The 26,647-nt window shown below is 44.1% G+C and overlaps 2 protein-coding genes across 7 annotated transcripts in view; both read right to left on the bottom strand.

The window, feature by feature from the left end:
- Positions 1–14,250, bottom strand: part of TTYH3 (tweety family member 3) — a 72,701-nt gene extending 58,451 nt beyond the window's left edge. Inside the window, exon 1 of one of the 3 annotated variants that reach the window (XM_054080472.1) lies at positions 13,977–14,250. In XM_054080472.1, coding sequence (XP_053936447.1) covers positions 13,977–14,099 — 123 coding nt within the window. In that variant the 5' untranslated portion in view covers positions 14,100–14,250. The remainder of the gene's footprint in view (positions 1–13,976) is intronic. The other 2 variants (XM_054080470.1, XM_054080471.1) reach the window with 2 other exon arrangements.
- Positions 14,251–15,412: 1,162 nt separating this feature from the next.
- Positions 15,413–26,647, bottom strand: part of IQCE (IQ motif containing E) — a 33,526-nt gene continuing 22,291 nt past the window's right edge. The window contains exons 22-24 of one of the 4 annotated variants that reach the window (XR_008452432.1): positions 25,379–25,522; positions 21,163–21,273; positions 15,413–20,589 (exon numbers count right to left, since the gene is read on the bottom strand). Coding sequence is in view for 2 of the 4 variants with exons in the window: in XM_054080654.1 (XP_053936629.1) it covers positions 25,392–25,522 (131 nt within the window). In the remaining 2 variants the exon portion in view is untranslated. Of the gene's footprint in view, positions 20,590–20,866; positions 25,523–26,647 lie in introns of those variants that run through there. The other 3 variants (XR_008452431.1, XM_054080654.1, XM_054080652.1) reach the window with 3 other exon arrangements.

The raw sequence follows: 26,647 nt of genomic DNA, 5'->3' as shown, positions 1-26,647 counted from the left end.
CCCAGCCCATGGACGGGTGTCTGTCTGCCCCCCTCTGAACCCTTCCTGGCCCACAACACAGCTCCAGCCAGCAGGACACTAGCCTAGATCAGGCGATACAGAAATACTGTAGCAGCACCCAAAGAGCAACTGCACATCCTAAGCCACAGCTGCACCAAGAATAAGATTCTTAACCCAGAATAGTTAATGGTTTGACTATAAGAGGAACAAATAGCTTGCAGTTAAACCTTGCACCACATAATACTTTCTTACTGCAGCATTAGAACAACACTGTGGCTCTGTTTAATGTGTGTCCTGTTCTAACAGGAAAAAAAGAAATAATATTCCTCACCAAGAATAAAGCTGAGGACTACACTGTTGTCTCCAGAAACTCTCAGCTCCATTTACAGTTGGCTTCTGGTCAGAACACATGGGAAAGAGCACGCACTGACCAAGGTCCGAGTGCAGCTACACAGAAAACACCCAAGATCTCTCTTTTCCCAGGAGAGGTGGCCAGTGACTTGCCAGAAGGTGATAACATGTCAAAGGCTAGTTGAGTACATCCCCCAACGATGGAAGTCTTGCAGGACTAGTTTTAGTATCAAAGAAGTGGTGGTGCATGTGTTTGTGAGTAGGAAATAAAGTATAAATTGCTGGAGGATCCCATCTGAAGGCACAGCTGTTAGAAAGCAAGCTCAGCATTCACCACAGCAGACATCAGGCAGGAAATTTCATTTTGGAAGGGAAAAGAAATGCAGACATGCCTGGTTTGAACTCAAACCTTGATGAACATTCAAGGCCTATCCTTGAAATGGGTTCTTTCCTAGGAATTTTATACTTCATTTATTGCATCAAATAATCAAGATCACTCTTACTGAATCCAGCACAAGTAAACAAAACCTGATCATTAAGTTAGTGCTGAAAGTCCTGCCCAGCAGTTATACCTGCAGAACTACATTTCACTTGCTGGATATGCCACTGCTGTGGTCAAGAAGACTATCTCCTCCCAGGTCAAAGTGTAGCTGACATCAGCAGAAGATGATTCAGATCTACCCACCAAGCAAACTTGCATCTGCAATCCTCTTCAGCACAGGGAAAACATTAAGAGGCAGGTCAACCCCAGCAGAAGATGCTATAGCTACCAAATAGCTATTAAATGTATCTAGGCACAGTAATAAGACAAGCAGCGATCTCTCAGAGCAGCATTTTCTTGAGAACAAAATTAACAGCAACGAAATCCTATAGCAGCCAACTGAATTTTAATAGCCGCAACGAAATCCACACAAATACCAAAAAGGTTGAAAGGGCACTGGAGCGAGACACACATGTGACCAGGCAAGCAGTTGCCTCAGTAAGAATTTCAGGCTCAAGATACAAGTACACAGACAAAAAGAATTAACATGCCAAGGGGGGATTAGGGTAACAAGATCCCCATACCTTATCATCTTCTGCTGGGAGAAGAGGCAAGTTCACAGCTTGTCCCTTCCTCCTTCTCCCATAACCTCCACATTGCCCGAGGCAAAAGCTAAGCTGTACTAATAAAAATAGCCGAGCTAGCGTAAACTGTCCAACCTTGTTATTTACACCTCAGCAGAATGCTCCCAGCATCTACTATCACTCACACAGCTTCTCCAAGAGCTGCCTGCTAATGCACAGGCACTGGAAGCACGTCCCGGAGTACTGTTCGTCCACGCAAAGAATTTTGTCAACAGCACTGGACATATTTTATATTCATCGCCTTTAGTTTATCTTTTATTATTAAAAATTTTTAAAATGCTTTTGAAGAGCTTGTGTCTGAAGAGATTTTAACTTGCAGCAGGTCAAGCTGACAAAGCTTGAGAAGAAACCCCTGCAGCGATCAACAGTTCCACTGTTAGAGCACTAAACCTACCCCAGAATATTGTCTCCGAGACCAGCCAAGAACTTCACCAGGATCTTTACCCAACTCATAGACTGGTTTGGGCCAGAAGGGACCTTAAAGATCATGCACTTCCAACACCCCTGACATGGGCAGGGACACCTTCCACTGGATCAGGTTTCTCCAAGCCCCATCCAGCCTGGCCTTGAACACCTCCAGGAATGGGGCAGCCACCACTTCTCTGGGCAACCCGTGCCAGGGCCTCATCACCGTCACAGTAATGAATTTCTTCCTAATAGCTCATCTAAATCTCCCCTCTTTCAGCTTAAAGCCATTGCCTTCCATCCTGTTCCTGCACTCCCTGATTAAGAGCCCCTCCCAGCTTTCCTGGAGCCCCTTTTAATACTGGAAGGCTGCTCTAAGGCCTCCATGGAGCCTTCTCTAGGCTGAACAAGCCCAACTCTGTCAGCCCGTCCTCATATGACATGTGCTCCAGCCCTCGGATCATCTTCATGGCCTCCTCTGGACCCATTCCAACAGATCCATGCCCTTCCTGCTCTGAGGACTCCAGAACTGAACACAGGACTCAAGGCAAGGTCTCACCAGAGCTGAGCAGAGGGGCAGAATCCCCTCCCTCACGCTGCTAGCGACACTTCTTTTGATGGACCCCAGGACATGGTTGGGTTTCTGGGCTGCAAGCACACATCACCGCCTCCCGCTAAGCATCTCATCCACCAACACCCCCCAAATCTTCAAGGCTGCTCTCAATCCATGCTCTGCCCAGCCTGTATTTGTGCGTGGGATCACCCTGACACAGCTGCAGGACCTTGACCTTGGCCTTGTTGACCTTCATGAGTTTCACACAGCCCCAACCCTCCAGCCTGTCCAGCTCCCTCTGGACGGCATCCCTTCCCTCCAGCGTGTCAACCATGCCACACAGTTCGGCATTGTCAACAAACTTGCTGAATGAAAGGCTCTTTTAACCTTGTAGATTTGCTGCTCCCACTAATTTGTCTATTCAGGATGATTCAAAATCTGTTGTCCAACCTATAAAAATTTACATATAAGGAACTGCCAGTGATTCAGCACATTTGACCTGAGACCAGGGATGAAACCCTGTCTTACCCAAGCTCGATGCACTACTCCGACTCATAAGCTGACTGTGTGGGGAAGGGATGAGAAGGACAAACAGAAGACATCGGTCACATTTTGACATACTAAAAGGCACACAGAAAGCACTGTACCCTGCTTTTAAATTAGCACTCTCATGCAAAGTAAAGACTTCTGTTTAGCTACAGGAAAAGTGTCAAGCAAATCATTCCATCCACACTGGATGTGCGATCTGTGTCTTCCACTAAATCCAGACAGAAAAAGACCCAAAACACAGCTGATCCATTTTTTCCTGCCACCTACTACAACTGAAACAGTTTCCCTCTTAAGGATACATGAACATTAATGCTTGCCATTGACTGAAGTACCTCTAATCTTGTCTTGTGCAATAGCTCCCATTTACTCAACTCTGAGATGTCAGTCTAACCTTAGTCAAGTTCAAATCCTTAAGAAAAAGCAAACCTATCTTTTTAATCATATCCGTCCAAGCCCAGTGACAGCCAGCTATCTCCATCCCTAGCCTTTTCCCAGGTCTGTGCCTTTCAGTACTCCTTGCGCTTGACAGCCTGTCAAGTTCAAAGCTAAATGGAGATCATGTTTTCAGGGTTCACCACTGCACTCACAGGGATCATAACCACCAGTAGAATTGCACTAGGGTAGAAATAACAAGTCTTCCCCTAAAGTCCTTTCAGCCTTCCCTATAGTTCTCCTTCTGCAGAAGGAAAAAAAAAAAAAGCACAAGTATTAAAAGACACAAGAAGTGGTTCAAACTTCTCTCAGAAGATCCCAGTCATCTGTTGCTGGGGTCACCCATACAATTTAGTTCTCGAAATTACCTTCCTTCCTATTTCAGAAACAAGAAGAGATTACAAAAACAATGGAAGTTTGCTATTGACTTTTTTTTTTCCCCCCTCTCAGAAGACTCAAAAAAAAAAAGTACCCGGTACTTTTTGTTGTAAAGCTCTCTGTTCCAACCAGCAAAACGTGCACTGTTTGCAAAGCTCACAACTGCTCCTCTTACACTTACTCAGAAAGTAAAAACCCTCAAGACGCTACCGTAATAAGAAAACACGGTTGTGTAACTTTTCATTATATTCTCCTTCCTCTTTTCTCTCCTTGGAAGGTACGTCATTACATCTCCCAAGGAAAAAAAAATATTTATAAGCAGGACTCCACTCCTTCCCACTGGTTCAACACCCTGAGGCAAGATGCAGTGAGAGGTCAAGCTGATGCACTCGAAGCTGCTTCCTTCATTTCTATGCCCTTCTGCGTTCCTCACCAAAACCCAAACCAAGTAAGAGCTCACCACATCTGCATTTCCCAAAAATCCAGGATTGCTGCAATTGATGCGGCACAGCTTACTGCAGCTGCAAACATGCCTAGGCTCTGATAATTATAAGCCCTTGGCTGGGTGTCTAATTAAAGGAAGGATGAATTAATGAGTTTTACCAAAGGGTTTTGAGTCACCGTTGTAATTCTCACCCTTAATCGGCAACAGAACACTCAAAGGACAGCGTGAGCAGGGTCAAGAGCAGAGAAGGGGGATAAACCAGCCCCAGCTGATGCTGCTCCCATCACGTTCCTCTCCAACACGTCACTGTCACTCAGACCGACAGCCAGACCAAACCCAGCAGGAAAACGCCTGGGCCTTTTGGACAGCTGAATACAAAAACGCTTCCTGAAGCTGCCACAAAGCACACACCAGCCTTTGAATGCCGAGAAGCAGTGAGATGCTGGGCGAGAGGCTTTGCAGAACGCTGACTCCACCGCTTTCATTCATCCACGGCCCCAGCCCCCACCAGCGCCAACAATTACAGCTCAGTCTCAGGATCCCAAGGAGGCAGAAATTGAAAACACGTTTTCATTGAAGCACAGCTTGAATTTCATGAATTCCATTACTCTCTACTTTCTCAGCATTTCCTGGAGTGAATACTGTAAAACAAGGGAGAAAGGGGAGCAGGGGGCCACATGCACAGCGGCCACTGCATGCCACCCCTCTGGCCATGCCAGCCCAAGAAGAGACTCCAGAGGCACTCACCACGAGGAAGCAACACAAGGAAGGACTGTTCCTAAGCTGAAGAAAATAACTACATGCTAAACATAAGTTTAGGGAGGAAGGGAAGTAACAAACTGCTAGAGGTCTCAGAACAGCAACACCAGCCCTTACGACCAACACAGCAAGGCTACAGGCGCAGATGCAAAGCATGACAATCCCAGCAAACCAACGGAAAGCATCCCTCTGCTAGACCGAATAAATCTCAGCTACTACAGCAAGTGGCAAAATTATCAGTTTATCAGCTGCAGGAACTTTAGGACACTGTGAAGCTGCAAGAAAGCCTCCCCGAAGAGAAGAGCATGAACTGTGGTGAGGTCATACTCTGCCCACGTTAGTCAGAAATCTACCATTTTACATCAAAGTAATTATAATCATCAGGGAAAACGGGCACTGCCAAGCAATGGGTCATTTTTTCCACGTGTGTAGTTGCAACCTAACCAACTTTGGGATTATTTGGGTTTGATAAATAATACCCTATGGATGGTTTTCATATCATCACCAACACTATTAAAGGTTTCTTCACAGACACCCTCATCCCTCTCTCCTTCCCAGCTTGGCCCTTATTTAAAGGAGCATTACATCACCTACTGCACTGAGTCCTCCTTGTAACAGACACTATTATGCAACTGAAGTGCCTCCATTTGGATTTTGGCGTTATTTTGAATTTCAGTGTTAAATAGGAGGCTTGTTTAAATTCTCTGCATGAACAGCAGCATTTTATAGACTGAAAAGGGTGTCCATGCACAGGCACCAACACTGGCATAACAACGCATCTGAATGTGTTCTACATTTGTGAAACATCCATTCCCCACATTCCCATTTCCCCTTGTCTAGGAATAAGTCCAGCATTGTTAGGACTGATTAGCAATATCTTTCATCCCTAATTTCACACTACAAAGGACTTTCATGCATATGCACGTGTAGCTCCATTCTGAGATGTATAAGCCGGAAAAAGCACTTAGCTCTGACAGAGGAAATCGCAATCTGAGGGTGCAGCTCCAGTTTAAGCGAGGGTGAAGGGGGGGTGTCAGCTCTCAGCTCTCCCCCTTGGCTAGCTTCAATGCTGCTCTTGCTATTGACCTAAAAATGCTCATTTGTTAAAACAATAGCTTAAAAGAAGCCTGGCACACATTCCATCTGCTGAAGCAAGCAACCCGATAACCATGTGAAAGCACACACTATCATAAATGTTACCCTCACATCCAAGTGCTCAGAGAAGGGAATAGGTACAAGTATCATGACTGAGTTACACCAACTGCTGTGTTCATGCACTGCATGCTCTAATCTACTTTTTTTTCCCCCTTTGCAAGAGAATAGCCTTGCAGGTTTAAGCACACAAATGACTGCTTCGCAAGAACATGCACATTTGCGGCTTACCAAACCCTAAAGCCCACAATTATAGGGTCAGACTCAAAAACTACAAGTGGCTCATTACCCAGAAATCTAAAGAAAAAGCTTGAAATAAAAGCCTTTGCAGCGTGGAAGCGCACTGTGTTTTGCTCTTTCCTAGTGCATCAGTATGGCACTGCCCCACAGTGACTGCTCACCAGACGCCTGCAGGCGCTTTCACCACGCAGCCAAAGTTATTTCTGATTTGGGGATAAATATATCAACAGTCTCAGCCACTCCTTGAGGCAGACGAAAGGGAAGGATTTCTAACAATGATGGCTTTTTTTCTTTTTTAGACTGTCATCCCAGTGCATCCCCATGACTAAACATCTTGCATAAACTTGATCCGCCCTGATTTTAACTCACCTGTCTTATTAATCATCATTGTGACATAAAACAAAGAACTGCTAAGTTGGCATACCCAGAAAGTACAGACAGCCTTGCTGAGACAGAAGCAGAGTTGCTGTGTTTTGGTTTTATCATAACTATTAAAGACAACTCTCCAGCATATATCAATACACCTGAGTATTTTGATTCTTACCCATGTCTTAAAAGTTAGAATGAATGCTCAGTACAGAAGGTAGTCCTGGTATACTCCAAAGTTACTCAAGTTTCATCTGAATCTTAGAGCAAATAAATTCCCAGACATCACATCCCTTCCCCCAGCTATGGGAATTACATTCAGCTGAAAACAAGCCAAGTTCTCCTACCCACTCAAGGGGAGTGGGAAATCTCAACTTAACTGGAGGAAAGTTTACTACTAAAAGATAAAACAGAAACCAAAGGAGAACTGACAGCCATCAAGCGGTTACTTATAAATGAGACGTTAACTCCCCTCCATCTCAGGAAAATTAAAAGAGTGAGCACCATCTTACTCAGTGCTTGCTTGCAGCCACCCAAGCCTACTCACTTGATGAAGAACGCTAAAAAATAACTTCAGGAGAAGCCTTAACCTTGGCAAATGCTAAGCAATGGTTAGGTCTTCAGCATACGGATTTCTACAGGTACAGAAGTGTCCCTGAAAGCAGTCACACAGTGCTGACAGGGCAAGCTCTGCAGCATGAAGCATCAATTCTGGCCTTCGCGCTTTCCATCAGTAACTGTGCTGGTGAAGAAACGGGGTGGGAGAAGAGGTGTGAAAATCAGGCTTATCTGACAAAAAAAGAAAGAACAACAAGAAAAACAAGACATGCCAAGGGACTGAAGGGTGCTTGTCCCTCCAACTCTGTTCTGAAGACACTTGTCAAGAAACCGGATGTGACAAAGGTCCATAACTTTTGTCCATCTTATTCTCAATAGACAGGTTTTTGTTTATGGGTTAAAAAACTAAATCTAATCCCAAAACACAAGAAAGACATTAAGAAGACTTGTGGCACAGCTCCTTATTCAAAACCTTGAGATTAAGTCAGAGAAAAACACCTGACTTCTCACCCTTAATCTCCAGAGTCATGCCTGACAGGATACATTCTTCCGGGTGAGAATTTCTCACTTTCCCTAATAATGAAAAATAAGGAGTGCTAAAAATCCACACCAACATCTGCTAAAAGCACCGCTTGCTTTATTGGATCAACATTTAAACAAAGGCTTCTTGTTAACCTGGGCATTAGGAATTGGGGGGAAGAAAAAAAAAAAAAACAAAAAAGAAAGCCAAGAAAAAAGGGAAGATGGTAAGACTGAACTGATTTTCATTAGCCCTTTCTCCATAGTGCTAGTGATCAGCCTTTGCAGCTGGACACCAAGATAAGCTCCCTAAGTAGCTACATCATTTTGGCAGCAAACTGAAGGTTAGACACTCATCTGCATTTTCAGTCCCTGGTTAGGCTCCCTTTTTTCAAAGCAAATGCGAAATACAAGGTTTTTCAATGTCAGCTCCTCCAAACCAATAAGCACTTGTGTGCACACAAGTAAGTGCAATACACAGGCAGTGCTCAGAGAGGGCAGATGCATTACCCAGTATTTACTTCATAAGTACTTAAATCCAGGCCAGAAGACACAAGCTGTTACACTCCTGCAGAAAAAAAGAAAGAAGAGCTTCTAGAGGACTAATGTTGTCCCGGTGCAGAAGCGCCAAGCCAACGCGCCAGTGGCCGGCCACCACCCAACCAGACTAATGTTCTGGTTCTACTCTTTCAGCTAAGACCAGTATGATACCTCCAGAACACCGTAGGCTGCACAGAGGTCTCCTCAGACTGAGGAGCTCACCAGGCCTGGCAAAAGCATCTTCTTAGTGCAGGAATAATACTTCTAGGATTCTACCCAGATGAAGCAAGCATGGTTTACATCTTTGCACGCTCACTTGCATCTCTGTCCTTCCTCTCCCCCAACTGTGTTTCACATTTCTCCAAGTTGCCTTTTACCTCTCTGGATGTACTTTGGTCTGCTAAAACCATATATTCAGAACAATTACATTTTTTTACTAGAATAAGGTGATCTACAGTCAGGGTTTCCAGAAACTGTCAGTTCTCAGAAGACCATCTGAAAAAAAACATAGCAGGACAGCGTGGGTCAGCAAAAAAGAAAGGCTGCAGACAGAAAGCTGGCTAAGGTTGACTTTTTTTCCCTGTCTGTATACCATATGCTGCCGCATGACTGTTGTATGGTCAACAGGAACCATTGTATGTCTACCCTTGGTAAAAATCAGCCATCAAAAGCTGTCTTGTTTCTACATTTTAGTTATCCATTATGCGGCAGTTCCCTAGTAAAGGCCCCTCCAGATGAAACACAGAAGAGAGGGGTCAGACTACAGCACCAATTTGCTGATAAGAAGTATTACTGCATGGTTACTCATGCAACTGAGACTGGTGAGTAAAGGGAAGAGGGGATTTACCATCGGTTCTTAAAAAAAATCTAAAAGCAACTTCTATTTAATTAGAAAACATTGTAGTCTACTAACTGGGGTCACCTAACCTTTCTAGAAAAATAAGCAAGCTTGTGCTGCAGCAGGATAGCTGATCGGACCTTGGAAGTGGTCCACCTTTTCTTGAAAGAAACCTTCAGCCTAACCCCTCTAAGAAAGCCACATTACCCTCTCTGACTTTGAGCCAACTAGACAAAAACACGTCATCTAACTTGACTAATACACATGTTTCCAATTTACTGAAAGACTCTTGATTTCAGAATTGAAATCAGACGCCAGTACAGTAGAGGAAGTTCTAAAACAATCTCTCTAATCCAAGTTTTTTGGCAGTTTAGTCTCCATCATGTTTCTCCAGCCAAGAAATACTTTCAAAGATGACATTAGCTGTCATGTGTAGGGAAACAGTCGTACAGAGCCAGAAAGTACCTGACAGAATTAATTCCTTGCTGAACCACTGCCTACAGGTTCAAACACATATGCCTTGGATTAGAGCCTGTAAGCCAAAAAAAAAGGGAAGCCTCATTGCTTAGACAGTACCTTTTACTGCTGGATTCCCCCTCTGCACATATACAGAATGTTAACAACACAGAAGCACTGACTGATGTATGACAGGGAATGCCTGGGTGACAACACCATCTCAAAGCCAAGACTACAGCACATCCCTGTACTTACGGATGCTTCCTTTAGCGCGGTTCTGCATCTCAGTTGGTGCGAACCAACCATCCAGTCTTTTCCCAAAGCACATACAGTTGCCACTGCATTACTATCCATGCACTTGCAGTTCCAACCCTCAGAAAAAGCATGAGAGTGGTGCACAGGAAGAGCTTCAAAAGACACTGAAGAATTTTGATGTATTCTAGCCTTATCCGTACACAGCCCATGCATTTACAGATATTCAGGTCAATGTTGTCATTTTCCAGCAATTAAGAAAAAGCAGAAATTCAAGTTAAGGTGCTCTGTAGCTTAACTTTACAGCCTCTTTTCTTCTTCACTCTTCACAGTGTACTTCTCAGCACACAGTGAGACTTAAGAGCTACAGCAAAGTGTTGTAGACTCCTTTTCTGTCAGTACTAAAGACACCCTGTCTCAAGCAGATATCCCATCACCTGTTATTGTGCTCTATAAAAAAAGTTATTCATCTTTTCTACTTTTTTCCAGCATATAACCTCCATGATTCCTCAAGGCTCTTGGCCAACTCTACCCTGAGAAATAAAGTGAATTCAATGCCATGCAATTAAGTCAGTCACAGGGAGAAGTACTTACATTACTAAATAGATTAAATTAGCAACAGTCTCAGGAACATCTCACCGGTCCGATTAACTGACTTGGAAAGTAAGTAGATAGCACTGGTAAGACCATCATCACTTGTTCATTAGCAAAAGGCATGGAGACCAGAACTGGCATTAGCACGATGCTGTCAGTAGGAACACGAGCTTTGCTCCATTTTTAAACTCCCTTCACTCCAGAGTTTGTGACTCACTACACAATGAAAAGGCTTTGCAGAGCACTGCAGTATGACTCAGACGAGAACACAGCCAGAACAAAACTGTTCATATCAAGATATCTTCAACCCCAGTGATTCACGGGAGGATTAGGAAAAGAACGGGTCTGATAAGATCCTCTATAGGGATGACTTTGTGGAGCAAGTCCTGCAAGCAGCACATGAAGGCAGCTCAGACAGGACCCACCAGCATGCCTGACGCCCTGGAGAAGAAGGATCGCAACGCCAGCCCGTTCTACACCAAAGGTCACCTCTATTCCCACAGAAAAAGGAAACAACTAGTTGTACTGCTGTCCACAGCTTGTCATAACTGAAGCAGAGCATCTGAAGGACATACGTACACACATACGTTCCTAAACAAATCTAGTCCAGAGGGGAAGGATCTGTTCTGCTCTTCCACCCTTGCACACACTGTTCTAACCTAATGCAACAAGATACTACTTTATCTTCTCCCACAGTGTAAGTAATACCAAAAGAGAGCATTATAGAGACCGACTCAGGTGACGAAGATATGCAGCCACAACCTGCAGCTGCACTGATCTCAGCCCTTGGCAACAACATTGCCATAATTATTTCTCATGCTCTCAGACAAAAGGAGGAAGCCCCTGTAGGTTGGTAGACAATGGAGGCAGCCGCCTTAAGACAGGCCGGTGCACAGTGGGTGTCTGACAAAAGGGACTCCGTGGGACAGAAGAACATAACTAGCCATTTAGATCTACGTCCTTCTAGATATTCCCCATCATTCAGGGTCCCAGAAGACACAACAAAGACCTAGGTTTCAAAGACCAGCAGCATGCGCTTATCTATGAGCTACACATGTTTCAGCGAGGTTTCAAGGGACAATAGCTCGTCTGCTGCTTCAGTGGAATAGTGGCTTGTGCATTACAGTAATCCTTGCTAGTTAAAGGTGGAAAGCCTGTTAAATCGGCAGCCTCCTCACCTGCAGGAGCACGTGGCACCGCAACAAGTGACAGGACAACGTTCAAATCCAAGCCACTGTATTTCACTTTTGGTTGAAGTGGGATATTCAGTTGATGCACAAGTTCGAAGCCTATCCTCAAACGTGAGTACAAAAAAAAAAAGGAGGTCTTTACTAAGAGGTTACCAAATAAAACAGCTCTATAAGGAAAACAACCTTTCCCTTGGTAATGGGTTGGTAAGTCTTTTCCAGAAAAACAGTGAAGAATCAGAATGGCTATGTTGCTTCCTTCCTCATAACAAATCAGAATGAGAATGGACACTGAGCCCCACTGCATACCTAATTATATGGTAACGTAAAGGTGTTTCCAGTTTAGTAAAGCTAATCCTTCCTTACCACAACTAGAGACACTCTGCCCTTTCCTATCCCCATAAACTCGCAGTGAGCATCCCCCACCGACCTCTCTTCAGCCACTGGGGAACTCAAACCCTGCGTGCAGTTTAACTGTTTATACTTAAGAGCTGGGATATCAGCCACTAACGTAACAGAAAACAGAAACAAACACTATTTGTGCCAATGAGACCTACAAAGACAATAAGAATATGCAGAATTTTAGAATGGACTTTCTTATTTTCAGGATGCATGTGATCTCACCTGCTAAATATGAAAGATTCCTAAAGAAAAAGGGAGACTATGCCAGCACAGGCTGCAAACAGAGAACAGGATGCAAATTCATAACAAAGCTAATAGAAAAAAAAGCTAGAATTCAGGAAAAAAAAGGCCTTCAGAACAATTTAAAGCATGAGAGAACATTTGGCATTACAGTTCCCGCTCCAGGATTAAGTTTCCCCATTTCATTGCCCCAGAATTAATCTACATTGCTACGAACTCCAGAGTCAACTTGCAGAGCCACAGCAGCTCCGTTACGTAACTGGCAACACGGACATCACAGGCTGCCTTCCCAGAGCCTGTTTGCTATCCCTCCCCACGCCAAAACCAGCAAAGCTGTTGCTGCTACTTAAATCATTCTCCTGATGACAAGCACTTCATTAATCAAGATATTTGGGATTGGGTTTGATAAGACATTTTCTTGCGAGCTGATGTTAAGACTTAAAAGGCCCTCTACTGCTGTGCGAGAAGTCCTTAACAGCATCAAGGGAGGAGAGGCAGCTACGCAGGAGAACAGCAGAAGGCTTTAAATCAGAATATGATCACCGTAAAAAAACCTCTCTGACAACCAACCAACCCAAGATTGCTGCAAGGAAAGCTTTTAAGCGATTTAAGTGAAAAGCAGTACATCTGCCATCTATTCAAAGGTCAACGAGTGCTTGTTTCATGATAACACACTCCCGAGAGCATCTTCCCATGAACTCTTGGTAACTTCTGATCTCCAGCATCTCGTCTCCCTTGTTTTAAGGGCAGCTGCCCTCCGAGGTCACGGAAACACAGCTAAGCTGCTGTGCAGTTACATCTCTGTGTGGCCATCTTGAACCCTGCTAAGCCACGGGAATTAACACAAATTAACCAATTGAAGCCCCCCCAAATCTAATTTGTTCACTGGTTTGAAGCTCTTTCTTTGTATTTGACACCTCTCTCACATTTTGCCGTAGCTTCAGCCCGCAGAGCTGTTTAGTGGCTTAAAACAAAGCACCCAAACACGCTGCTTTCTCAAGTGTTTCTAATACCTTTTATTCGTCGGAGAAACACGAACTGTTGAGATGCTGTGACCCTCCCGCCTGCGTGCGTGCCAGCAGGCTGCGGCTACGGGACCTCCAGAAAATCAAAATGGTGTTTCCAAAGCCAGAGCCCGTGGCAAGACGAGGCAGCAGAGCCACGGCAGCCCTGTTCCAAGGCGACAGCGGCCAACACAGCCGCGCTCAACCATCGGTTCAACCCCACACCCCGCGGGATGCGCGCAGCGCAGCGCCCACAGAGCGCCGCTCGGGACCCCGCGAGCATCTCCGGGGCCACCGTGGTGCTAAATCACCGCGTTCCTGCGGCCCTGGGAAAGCGATGCCGCCTCTCCCCCGGGGCCCCCCCGGAGCAGGGCAGCCGCCACCGGCCCCGAGTGGGTTCCTCCCGCACGGCAGCACCTTCCAGCGGGCACTGCGGCTTCGATCAACCACGGGCAGGGATGGCCCACGGCAGACGGCTGGAAATGGATGATCTTTAAGGTGCCTTCCAACCAAACCATGCTGTGATTCGCACCGGGGCTCGCAGCAAGCTGGAAGCCGCTCGGGGCTCCCGGCCGGGCTCGGGGCCCCCCCTCTCCTCCGGGCTGTGAGGAGCCCCCGGGCGGAGACCCACCTGCTGGTACTCGGCGTCGTGCGGTCGGAAGTCGGCGGCGGTGAGCTCCCAGCGCAGGCTCAGGTGCGGCAGGCGGTGCAGCAGGCTCACCCACCAGGGCGGCGAGTAGCTGACCCCCGCCATGCCCGCCTCGCCGCTCCTTACCCTGACCCGCCGGCCATGGAGCGCCGCTCCTCACCCGCGCCGCGGCTGCCAACCCCGCATGGCCGCGGACACAACCGCCCCCGGCGCTCCCCCTTTGTTCGCGCAGAGGCTCCACCGCCTCCCATTGGCCACGCCCTCCCGCTCCGGTTGGCCACGCCCACTAAGCCTTATTGGTCCCGCCCACTCGGTCTCATTGGCCCCGCCCATCCGCTTGAATTGGCTCCGCCCAACTCTGTCATTCCCGTTGGCTCTGCCCGCCAGCTCCCATTGGTTCCTTCCCTCTAAGCACCGCCCACTCGCTCCCATTGGCTCCGCCCACCTTCCCTATGTCCGCTCCCGGTGGCCCCGCCCACTCCCCCCATTAGCTCGGCACCGCTCCGCCCCGCCCACACGGTCCATTGGCCCCGCCCCCGGCACCAAGCGATGTCTGCCGTCGGGCTGTGAGAGTTGGGGTTCTTTAGCCTGGAGAAGGGAAGGCTCTGGGGAGATCTTAAAGCAGCCTTGCAGTCCTGAAAGGGGCTCCAGGAAAGCTGGGGAGGGGCTCTGGATCAGGGACAGGATGAGGGGGAACGAGTTTAAGCTCAAAGAGGGGAGATGGAGATGAGACTTTAGGTTGTGACTGTGAGGGTGGGGAGGCCCTGGCCCAGGCTGCCCAGAGAAGCTGTGTTTGTGCCACCCCTGGAGGTGTTCAAGGCCAGGTTGGATGGGGCTTCAAACAACCTGATCCAGTGGGATGTCCCTGCCCAGGGCAGGGGGTGGAACTGGATGGGCTTTTAGGTCCCTTCCAACCCAAACCATTCTATGACTCTGCAGGCAAATGTTTGGCCTCTTCCAGCCCCTGCTCCAACGTCAATTACATTGCTACATTAACTCTGATGGATATGGAACTGTCGGCTTGTTTTGATGACTACGTAAATCAAAACTGTGAATTAAACACCTAAGTATTTCAGCAATGGCAGCATTTTACTGTCTAACACTGTGGAGCTGTGCATGATGTAACAGCAGGCGTTGTGCTACCCACAGAGTCACTCCGACAGAGCTTTCCCAAGGATTATACTCACCCAATGGAAAGGCCTTTTGTTTCTTTCTAAACAGAACCTAACCAAACTATTTTTAGTCTTAAAGGTAAAAAATACAAGCCTACCCTCCTGGTGGGACACATCAGAAACCAGTGAGTACATAAATATTCTGGATAATGTTAGGATAGCACAGTAAAATAGCAAAGATATCAACCGTAAGCAGCAGCAATCCCAAATTCCTTTGCTTTATTCATAGATTGTACTGTTCCTATTACAACTGACATGCATAAAATATTTGCTGTTTTCTTTTAAAAGGAAGAGGTCAAATAATTTCATTCTTGTTCCAACTATTTTACGGTTGGACTCGATGATCTTGAAGGTCTCTTCCAACCTAAATGATTCTATGTTTCTGTAGCGATGTAGTGTGACACTGCGTTAATGCAGGATTTTCTAAACTTGGCCAGTCTATTCTGACCATCGCCATGGCCTTCGCTCTCGCTGTACAGTCACCCAAACAAAAACCTCCCATCCCAGCTCTGCAGCAGCACCCTTTACCCACAGCTGATCCTGATCTGACAAGCTGAAAATGACGTGGTTTAAATATCACTCAACACAATTTAGAGTTGGAAGAGGAAAAAAGACCATCCAGCCTTCCAGACAACATGCAAATGTCTCAGAGCTCTTAAAGGCTTGAGAAACTCTCATCTAGTTAGAGCTGTTTAGAATTAGAAATCATTATGGCCCATGAAAACTCAAAAAATACTGGAGTGCTGTGTATCCCATCGGGGAAAAAAGGGTAATATGAACTGTTTTTTTCTCCTAAATGGTAGCAGGTTAGGAGACATTATAGAGACATGTCTTTGGCTAGTATAATTTTACTACCTTTTGCAAATGCAGTTAGGACTTCATACTGTCCACTCTCCTCACTGATGCACTTTATAAATAAGGAAAGAAAAAATACTAAAATGGGCTATTTAACACATTGGGACCAAATGAACACATTTCTGCTGATGTTCTGAAATATAACATCAACTTTAATAGCTTTTGACTGGGACAGGATTTTCATGAAAGTATTATCAACACAGCCAAACAACAATCTTATCATTCCCAAATAGCATTAAGGCACACGTCAGAGTTCACAGCCACACTGTATGGGCACAAGTACAAGATATACAAGATATAAGATGTTAGCTCCCTCCAGCCTTCTCCAATGAAGGTATTTATTTTTCTGCAGGAGGACAACTGAATGTTTTCTTCCTTTTTTGCTATCACAGTTATCAGAAGGATGAGGACGGAATTATTTTAAAGCCCGATGATCCAATATGTTTCACCTGCAGTTCAAACAACCTGAAGACAAGGAGGGAAGAGACCTTGCTGAGGGCAAGAGATCTCTCTGCGTAAGCCACTTATGCCACAGGGTTCGTGCAATTCAGCACCAAAATGCTCAAGGCTGCAATCTATCCTGCAGAGGTAACTGCTGCCATGGGTCACTGGGGAGACAGAAAAACCCCACCAGGATGCGAGTCCAAGTACCTTTGGACTTGGAACAGACATGGAATAGAAGCAGATGCAGCAAGCACTCCACACTGAGATCTTCTTTGACAAAACATTTTGGAACAAGTGACAGAAAAGCTGGATGCTATTAAATAGGGGTGTAAGAGTACCAGAGTATCATCACGTCAGTTTGAGGCGCCATATGGGGGATAGGAGTAAGTGGAAAAGAGAGCAGGCTCGGCAGCACTGGTGTGCATGCCTCTCACAGCCATTTGCTGCTGAGACAACTGCATTAAATTACAGTAGAATTAGGATTTGGGATTACAGAGAAACAGAGACATCAACAGTTTCAATTTCTCCCCCACAATTATTTATAATGATAGGGAAAAAGATGAAAATGCAGAGCAAAATGAAGTTGGCAAACTAGGAATAACAGGCAAACCGCAGGATCTATGGCTAGCTGTACTTTCCATGGCAGGGCACTTCAGCCTGTTGTACCATGTCACAAAGCAGTGTTTGCATTTCTTAGCTGTCTAGCATCTCATTTGATCCTACTCAGGTAGTTCTTGATTACATGACAACATCACAGTTATCAAGGCTCTCATGTTTTAATTACAGCAGCCTTTTTCCCTCCCCACACACTGTGTTTTGCCAAAGCAAAATGAACCAACAAGCTACTGCTTTGACATCCCAGGAATAAAAACTAACAGTAAATCTCCCTTGTGGGAACAGTTCTACAAGCACCCAAACCAAACTGCAAATGTCAGCTTGTCAGCTGGTAATCCTGCTGAAAAGTAACCCTAAGAGCCGTGTTAGTGGTTTGCTAACTTGCTTTGACAGTAGCTTTGCTAAAGAACCACTGGACAAAACAGGCACAACAAGAGATGTTTGAAATTAAAGACAGTGAAAATAAAAACAAAAAAACAGTTTAACCCTCCAAAATAAGGCAGCCTCTCCCCTTGAGACCATCAGGCCATCTGCAAAAGCACTCCTAGAAATGTTCCATTTTTCACAAGCTTCTCTCTGACTCCAGACATCTCCACTGTTGATGTGCTACTTGCAATGAGAACACCTTTTAGAGCAGCAGTCCATACCACTGGCTTTTCTTATTCACTAGGAAATGCAATAATTCAGCTTTTAATATACGGTGAAGCAAGAAGCCTTCCCCTGGCTGTCAGACTGTTATGAAAGGATTTAGCCAACAATACAGATTTTTTTATTTTTTTATAAAAAGGCAATGTTGAACTCCAAGTGCCAGCAGATGGATGAGTTACCCTCTTGAGACCAGGGGCTAAATTACGGGCAGTCAGAGGGAGGTCAGCGAGACAACTGTGTCTCAGCACTCATCTGACACTGTTAGGCAATACCTCTGCCCTGCTCACCTCTGCTGCTCCATAAAATCTGCCCTTACATCACGCCGTGCCTCCTTCCTGCTGAGCTAGACTGTGCCTCTATTAAGATTACCCTTCCTCTCCTCCCAGGGCTTCCTCTGTATTTTTCTGCTGAAAGCCAAAGGTAAAAACACAGCCAGGGCTGCCCTCCAGGCTCTCCCAGATTTCACTGCCCCCTCCACAAAAGCTCGGTGCCCGGGCACCGCTCTTCCCAGCAAAGCCACATTGCAGAGGCTCTTCCCAGGTGACTTGTCCTCCTAGTTTGAAGGATTTCCCCTGAATGGAGGTGGCTGCAGACATGAACACAAATCTGGGTCTTCATCCCTTTCCTCTGAAGTCCTCCTAGGGACTTTTTGGTTTAAACGAAGAATAATCACAACCAGGGCCAGCATAAAAAGCTTTAAGGAAACTCAGAGAAATTACATGTAAAGGTTAATGCTGTCATTTCCAGTCCTGAGGCAACATTCTCTCTCCTCATCACATTCTACCAGTCTTTTTACGCTTGGTGAGTTCCAGGGAAATGGGTGGGAGATGTGGAAATCCTATTGCAAAAGCACCTGCCCACTACTTTCCTTTCCCCAGAGAGCAACCCACAGAACATTCTATTATTTAGTTAATTGCAAAGAAACAATTACAAAGGAACTTGGCAAATTCTCTCTAATCACAGAGAGATCCATTGCAGTTCAGTAAGTTCAGCAAATTAGCAAATAAGTGAATACAAAAAGGAAAGAATAACAGAGCTCAAATTGCACTTCGTTAGTTTGTTTTGTCACTCATAGTTTCTGTTTAATTATTTAAGATATTTCTTCACAACATTCTAGTACACTTTGTATAATAACAAAGGCTTACCAGCATAGAAATGCAATACATGACTATTAAATATCTGTCAGAGGAGGAAGAAAACTGCCAATTCTGTGTGTAAATTATAGAAAGCCTGTTCAGGAAAAATTTCCAGGTTAGATAAACAGAAGGTTTTGCCACAATTTGTGTAAGATACAAATAAGATTTTTGCTAGGTAATGACAACACTAAGTAATGTTTGCACAGAATATTGTAACTGGTACTACAGGCATCCACGGTCAATCCCCATTTAGTAAAAGCTATTCTAATTTTCCATGCATATAACTAGAAGCCACTTAAACACAGCCTTTTTTTCTTTTTCTTTTTTTTTTTTTTTTAGAGCAGCACTGTAATCACAAGTTCTACAGTGTTTCAGTTCTAAATTCATATTACAGGAAAGACTTTCAAGCTTGGTTACATTACTGAAGCAAAGCCTCTTCTCCGCAGAGCCAACGGACTGAGGAGGGGCAGAGGAGCAAGATCCAAGTGTGATATTATCTGGCCCATAGCGAGGGAGGTAAGAGAGGCCTTTACAAAAACACGATATCCCTCCTAGCTCTTCCCAGGCCATTTTGAACATCAAGATTTTATGATACATCTACTTGCACTACCAAGAACAGAAGCCCTAAAGGCACAAAGTGTCTTTGCAGCAAGTTGGTAAAACCCCTACCAAGTAGTAAAGCTGTTGCAGTCTGAGCAACACCGTGAGAGGGGAGTTTTTCTTTATACACAGCTCCAGTGAGGGGAGCATTAATGCCTTCCTAGAGTCCAGAAAAGACGTACAAATGCTCTCAGATTTGAAAGAGGCAGCTAGGCCGGCCAGTGGAAGGGGCAAGAGGGACAGAGTACAACCTAATCAGCAGACTACAACGTAGCACAGTTAATTAGAACCTACCAACACTCACCCTTCAAGGCTACTCCTCTGAGCAGAGCGAGGGAAGAGTAAGTGCTTAAGGCCATGTACAAGCAAGCACCGAAGTGCCTTACACACGTCTGAAAATAGGGCAGGCATTCAGAGACTGATCTCAGTACTGTCTCTACCAAAGAACCACAGCAGCAAATGTTAGAAGGAAACAGAGGAACTGATGCAGCACCAGGCAGGAACCATGCCTGAAAATCCTCCCCCAAGAACCTAGAGCCTAAGATGGAAATCTCGCTCTTGGCAAGTCTTAATGATGCCCAAAGAATGAATGAAACTTTTTTTTTTTTCCACCCTTAGAAGTTCATGTGAGGAAAGCAATTAGTTAGCTGACAAACCTACCATAAACAGATGCTGCAAAGCTTGCAAGTCAAGGGCACTCTGACTTCAGATGAAGCTAAAGTATGGTTTAATAAACTAGTGTGAACATTTAATTGCTTTCAGCTGAGTTCAAGACTAATCTGCTCCAAGAAATCATATTAAAATTTCTCCCTTCATGCTACATGGTTCACCTCCAGCATTTAAGATTTAAAACTGAAGTTTCTGCTAAGGAACCCAGAGCATAAATCAGCGGAGAAGAGACTCCAGAGCTACAAAAGTCAAATTCAGATACGCTATTCACCACAGATTGATTGTTTCAGTCTTGTACTCTTACAGCTGGTTTAGTCTTACAGCAAGGACTCTGCTTGACAGGAAAATGACTGCAGGATTCCCATGTCTTCGTAGCAGTTAGCAGGGTCTTCTGTCTTTATAAAGAAGCACAAGGCTTAGGTTTTTTGGGAGTCCATAAAGGCTTTTTCACTGGATCTGGAAAGGAATGCATACATCCTAGTTCCTTCCACCAGAGGTTCATACACAGCAACAATAACCAAGGTACATTCTTAAGTAAACAGCCTTTGGAACCGTGTGGACTCCCATACGTGCCTCAGCTGACAGCAGACCAGTCTCACCCAGTCCTCTGCCTATCTGCAGCACCACCAAACCCTCACGCAGGGGGAGCTCTGTGGCCCTGGCGAGTTCAAATGCCGGTTATCCATTCCACACCATTCCTGCCAAAGGTTTCCGAGAAGTATTCAGCAATAACGTATTTAGGCATGAACAATCACCACAATTACTCATTTTGAATCTTTTCTCTGAATTTCACTGGTCTGGGAAGTGTTTAGCATGACTGGTGCAACCATCAAGCACGGAGCACAACAGATGAAAAGGCATAAATAAAACTTGCTGTACTCTGCACAAAACGAGTTACATTTGAGGAATGGCACAACTTTTCATTATAGAACTGCATGACAGGTTGTCTTCTCTGAACAAAACACCTGAAGCCAAGTCTGAAAGCAAAAACCCTATCACCTCTTCCAGTTCCACATTTTTAAGAGTTACCTTGTTGCCATCAGCTCACAAAACCAGTCAGAGGTAAGGGGTCAACTTAGGTGCAAAGGGAAAAAAGAAGGGCAGGGAGCAGAGGCCAGAGCAGTAACGCAAATGCAGCACCTGCAGCAGGAAGGCACGAACAATTCATTTACATACTTTATTTGAAACTTCAAGTATTAGGAGAAAATACACTGCAAGCATTTAAAAGACCCCAAAATAAATTACATAAGAGACTTGCACAGTTCTAAATATTAAAAAGATCATTAAAATTAATGGTGCTCTCAGATAGCAGAATTAATCCTTTTCCATTTCAACTACATTAAAAGTTGCCTGTGCAGGGATTATTTTTATAGCTACCCAGAAAACAATACAGTTTCCAGCTCTGGTTACCTCAGCAAAGATTTACAGGCATAGGCACTTAAGGGCAAAAAGAGATCAAGAGTGATAACACCCCATGAAAATCAGATCTCTCTATTCACACATGATCTCTACTGTAAATTGCGAAAGGTTTTAAGTAGGCAACATTAACCCGTATCAGCAGAATGGAAAGTGTGCTGATAGATCATGCAGGTTACAGTGGAGTTTAATTTTAATTCAAGACCTTGACGCCCCCACAAGGTTACTACAAAAGATGTATTTTCTTTCTACAGAAGACCAATTTTTCAGAAACTGAATATGTTTCTTTTGGTCCTATTTTCTCAAGCTTGAGCCACACTGATTTTTACTGTCCTCAGCTCCCTGTTAAGGAAAAATACCATTGATTCCAAAATGAACTTTTTTTCTTCCTTCATTGTTCCATACTTCCCAGATTTACAGGTGCTGGCATTCAGACAGAAGCACAGAACGAAACCTAGTGCCAACTACAGGTCCTTTCACAGAATTGTTTAGGTTAGGAAAAAGTCCCTTAAGATCATCAAGCCCAACCATAAATCTCACACTGCCAACTCCACCACGAGAGTATGTCCCTGAGCATTTCATCTACCTGTCTGTTAAACATCTCCAGGGATGGTGACTCAATCACTTCCCTAGGCAACTCGTACTGATGCTTGACAACCCTTTCCATGAAGTAATATTTCCTAATACCTAGTCTAAACTTGCCTGGCAAAACTTGAGGCCAGCTCCTCTCACCCCATCAGTTGTTACCTGGGAGAAGAGACCAACACCCACCACGCAACACCTTCCTTTCAAGTGGTTGCAGAGAGGGATAAGGTCTCACCTCAGCCTCCTCTTCTCCAGACTGAACAACCCCAGTTCCCTCAGCTGCTCCTCATAATCTTAGTGCTTCAGACCCTTCCCCAGCTTCACTGTCATTCTCTGGACGAGCTCCAGCACTTCAATGTCTTTCTTGTAGTGAGGGGACCAAAACTGAACACAGGATTTGAGGTGCAGACTCACCAGCACAGAGTACTGGGGGATGATCACTGTCCTGATCCTCATGGCCACACCATTGGTGATACAAGCCAGGATGCTGTTGGCCTTCTTAGCCACCTGGGCACATTGATAGATCACATTCAACTGGCTACCGACCAACATCCCTAGGTCCTTTTCTGCCAGACAGCTTTCCTGCTATTTATCCCCAAGCCTGGAATGTTGCATGGGGTTGTTGTGGCCCAAGTGCAAGATCCATTCAACATCTTCCACTACAGTATATAATGAAACAACATTAAAGGCTACTAACGCTGTGGAGATTTCTTTTTCTACTGTACCACACCAAACTTTTGAGGTGCAGTGAGCACATAGTTACCTTCTAAACTAGGACATGAGTTTGAAGCCTGGCTCAGGTTAAGTATCCAATTTTTGATAGCTAGGAGATAGACTCAAATTTAGGAAGCTCTAGATGCATTTTCATTCATCCTAGAAAACATTTGCCCCTTTTCACCCCAATTTCTGTCTGTGCCTTTGGGTCATACCAAGATACTATCTTTCCTTTGTCCCAGAATCTGTCTATTTGTGAGCCACTGCTAGTCATATGCTCAGCTACAACACAAATAGTTCTGCTCTGTATTTATTTCCTAATACTTTCATATTGATTATTACAGCACAGGAAAGTAAAAGAATGCAATCTTCATTACATTTGCTGGCCAAGAGTTTCCTTATAGGATAACAGCTAGGTAGGTATTTTATATCAGCCTTTGTCCTGGCACACTACCTACTCTCCCCTTAATGAGTCAGAGTCCTCAGCTCTAGTTACTCTCTGGAGGTATCCATGACAGGGTCACAGTTACAGACTGGAAATATTATACATAAACAACTCAGTATGGGTCTGCTTCTGTTTGTCAAAATGACTTTTATAACATGACCTCCAGAAAACATGGGAAACAGGTCTCAGCTTCTGCCAAGAAGCTATCCCTTTTATTCTTTTATTTTATATATTTTTTTATTCTTTCTGCAGATGACAGTCACATCACTGAAGTACCAACAGGAAAAATTTACCCAATGGGAGTGTAAATGACATTCTTCAGACTGCTTTGGGTATGGAGAGCTCCCAAAACTGCCTTTGGAAATAGCACAGGCAGCATTTCCACTGATGGGATTAAATGAAATCAGCTGCATTGTGCTGCAGCCATCCAGTTTCTCTTTAGCTGCGAGTACTGGCATGAACTATGATAAGCCTCAGATAGCGCTTCATTGAAATCAAAGAACCGAGACAGCTCTGACTTATTAGTATTCTGTGAAACACTGTCGACTGATTTTTAATTTAAAAAAGAAGAGGGAAAAAGTGATAAAAATCTTATATTTAAAAGTGTGCTTTCTGTTTACAGGAGTCCTTATTACTCCTTGATGACAAAGAAACCATTAGGCTCTCCACAAAGACTTCACTGTGTCACTGTAAAATTAAATTTTTCTTTCAGTAAATACCATATAATTTATCTGGTTCACCTTAAAAACCCGCACACATTGTAATGCCTATGAAGAATGTTGGCGTGATAGCAGGAACTATAACATCCTCCCTTCCAGGGTACAGTGCATAAAGGACGCCTCTGATCGTATTCTCCACAGCTCATCACGTCTTTGGTCCTTCCATGGACAACAATATTCTCAAGTGTTATTTCTGGATATTATAATCCAACCTACCACCTCTGTTCCCAAACCAAAGTGCATGGGTTAGGTTTTGTATATTATGCTCATCCCAATCCCTATCCCTCGGAACAGAGCTCTGAGTGCACACACTATCCAGCAGTCAGCCTTGTAGCTTTACCTAACGACAGACAATGGCTCTATATTGCGATCCCTCTCCCAGCCTGTGACTGAACTTAATGTGAACTCACAGTATATATACAATATGTGCATATGGAAAAGTAGTACTGAGAAGATCAAGGACAGCAAAGCAGCATTCGACTTGAAACCCCTTAGAGCTCAGTGTATGAGCAATCTAGCTAGGTGAAACTTTCAGACAGTTAAGTGACGTAAGCTAAAACAGGACATGAAGCCGTGTAGCACCGACATCAAACATTTTCACGTATTAGAGACGACCCTGCATAATCCACTCGTATTTGTGATACGTTAGCAGAAAAAGCAGTCACAAGGACATCCTTTACAGAACCTACTCCTACTATTACGCATTGTCTCTGACAAACACAAAAAATTGATTACGTGATTGGACATTGCAAATACAAAATGGTACTATACATGTGATAGCAAGTACGCTTGGAAAAAGCAATAAATAACAAAACCCTGCTGATACAGTGGGCCTAGAATAGCCCTACGATAAAGAAATGGCCTTTACAAGGACTGCACAGACTCTAAATGTTTGGTATAAAAATAAACAAAACAGATATTAGAATATAATACAGTAAAATTTTTAAGTAGAGAGGTCCTGGTAACAAATACAAGCTGTTCCCCTTTACGTAAACAGGCCGAAAATCAGAGCCATGTTATTAATCGCTTTCTGATTAAATAAAGTATTTTAGTTGACTTGAAACAAAACTTTGCTTGACATGAAATAGCTTAAGGTCTTATCGCTTTCATTTAAATTTGGTAATTGAATTTACAATTCTCACTGTGAGACAAAACATTATTTTGGTTTAGTTTTTAAATCCAAACTCTGTCTGCGTACCAGGAGGATAAGGTTAACAGTCAGTGGCATTAGCCATAGTCTGCAGAGACAGCATATCAAACAATTACTCATTTATAACTGAAATAATGACAGCTGTCATTAAAAAAGGGCTGATATTCCCCTTTTTCTATTTTGTTTGTGAATTGAATAATTCAAGATCACCACAACCTGTTATCGAAACTTAAAAGTGAGTGTAATTTTTCTTCATTTGCAACAGAGGAGAGACAATGACGATATCATCAGAATCGTCTGAGTGAGCTTCATCCACAGACAGAGAGGGAGTAAGCTGCGATTGCTTCTCAGAGGACCTGGCTGAAATAATTACAAAGGAAACAAGGTCATCAATAAATAACATTGACAACAACAAGCCCTCGTGGGAAGCGTAGTATTCTCTAAGCCATTAAGTTTCCAGAATTACCTATGGTTATGAATACCTCTGGTCTATCTTTCCCTACATAATATTCCTGTTTCTCTTTAATGAAAGAGCATGCTTGCCATGCATTGAGTTTACATACTGACAACACATGATATGTTTTAATGTCTTTAAATGTTTGCATGAGGTTACACACCACAAAGTAAAGCAATTCAATACTGAAGCCATCTCAGGTCATAAACATAAATATTATTAGATGGCCAGAAAGGAAAAATGGACCCAAGCAAGCTTACACTAAGCAAAAAGGTCATAATGAGAACTTCAGTCAGACGTAGAGACAGGAAATGGAAATCAGGAATGAAAAAAAAAGACTGGAAGGTCTCAGTGACTGCCCTTCATCCTTAAATCTGTAAAACAGCATAAATACTATATACATGCTGTACTGCCCTACTTAATGACAATAAAATTGGTGACTACACCATGGTATGTCTTTTTCCTTTTGTTGCTTCTTTGTTATTTTTCTGGGTGCATGGTTCTATGCATCTCATGGATTCCAGCATTTGAAGAAATCTTCACAGCATGAACAGATAGACAACCAATGATTCCAGTAAATACTGGTAAATCAGAGGGACAAAATGGATACATAGAAGGCTCCTAATATCTGATGAAAAGAACCAGCAGTTTGTATCCCCTCTGCAAGAGATCTATGAACTAAATGATGACAACTATTAATACCTTCTAGCACAATATCCTCTCCTCAGCTATCAATACACCTAGCACAATATTCTCCCCTCAGCTCTGCTTATTTTTCAGTTTAAAATATCAATTCTCTGAAAACACTATCTCCCAGAGAAGAAAACAAATCAAGATGACCTGTGGCTGAAAGAGAAAACAGACAAATAAGAAGCCCTACAACCGAGACTTTGGCACCGAAATGAAAGGGAAAATGGAGGGTGCAGAGAGAATATTACTTGGGGAGAAGAAAAGACATGCCATGGGTCTCAGTAAAACAAGAGAAAAAAAACCCTCCTGGTATGGAAGAGGAGCTACACAGCAACTGGAAC

The sequence above is a fragment of the Cuculus canorus genome, chromosome 15 (genome assembly GCF_017976375.1).
Source record: "Cuculus canorus isolate bCucCan1 chromosome 15, bCucCan1.pri, whole genome shotgun sequence".
NCBI lineage: Eukaryota > Metazoa > Chordata > Aves > Cuculiformes > Cuculidae > Cuculus > Cuculus canorus.
Note: the sequence above shows the minus strand (reverse complement) of the source record. Positions and strands in the feature narration are given on the sequence as shown.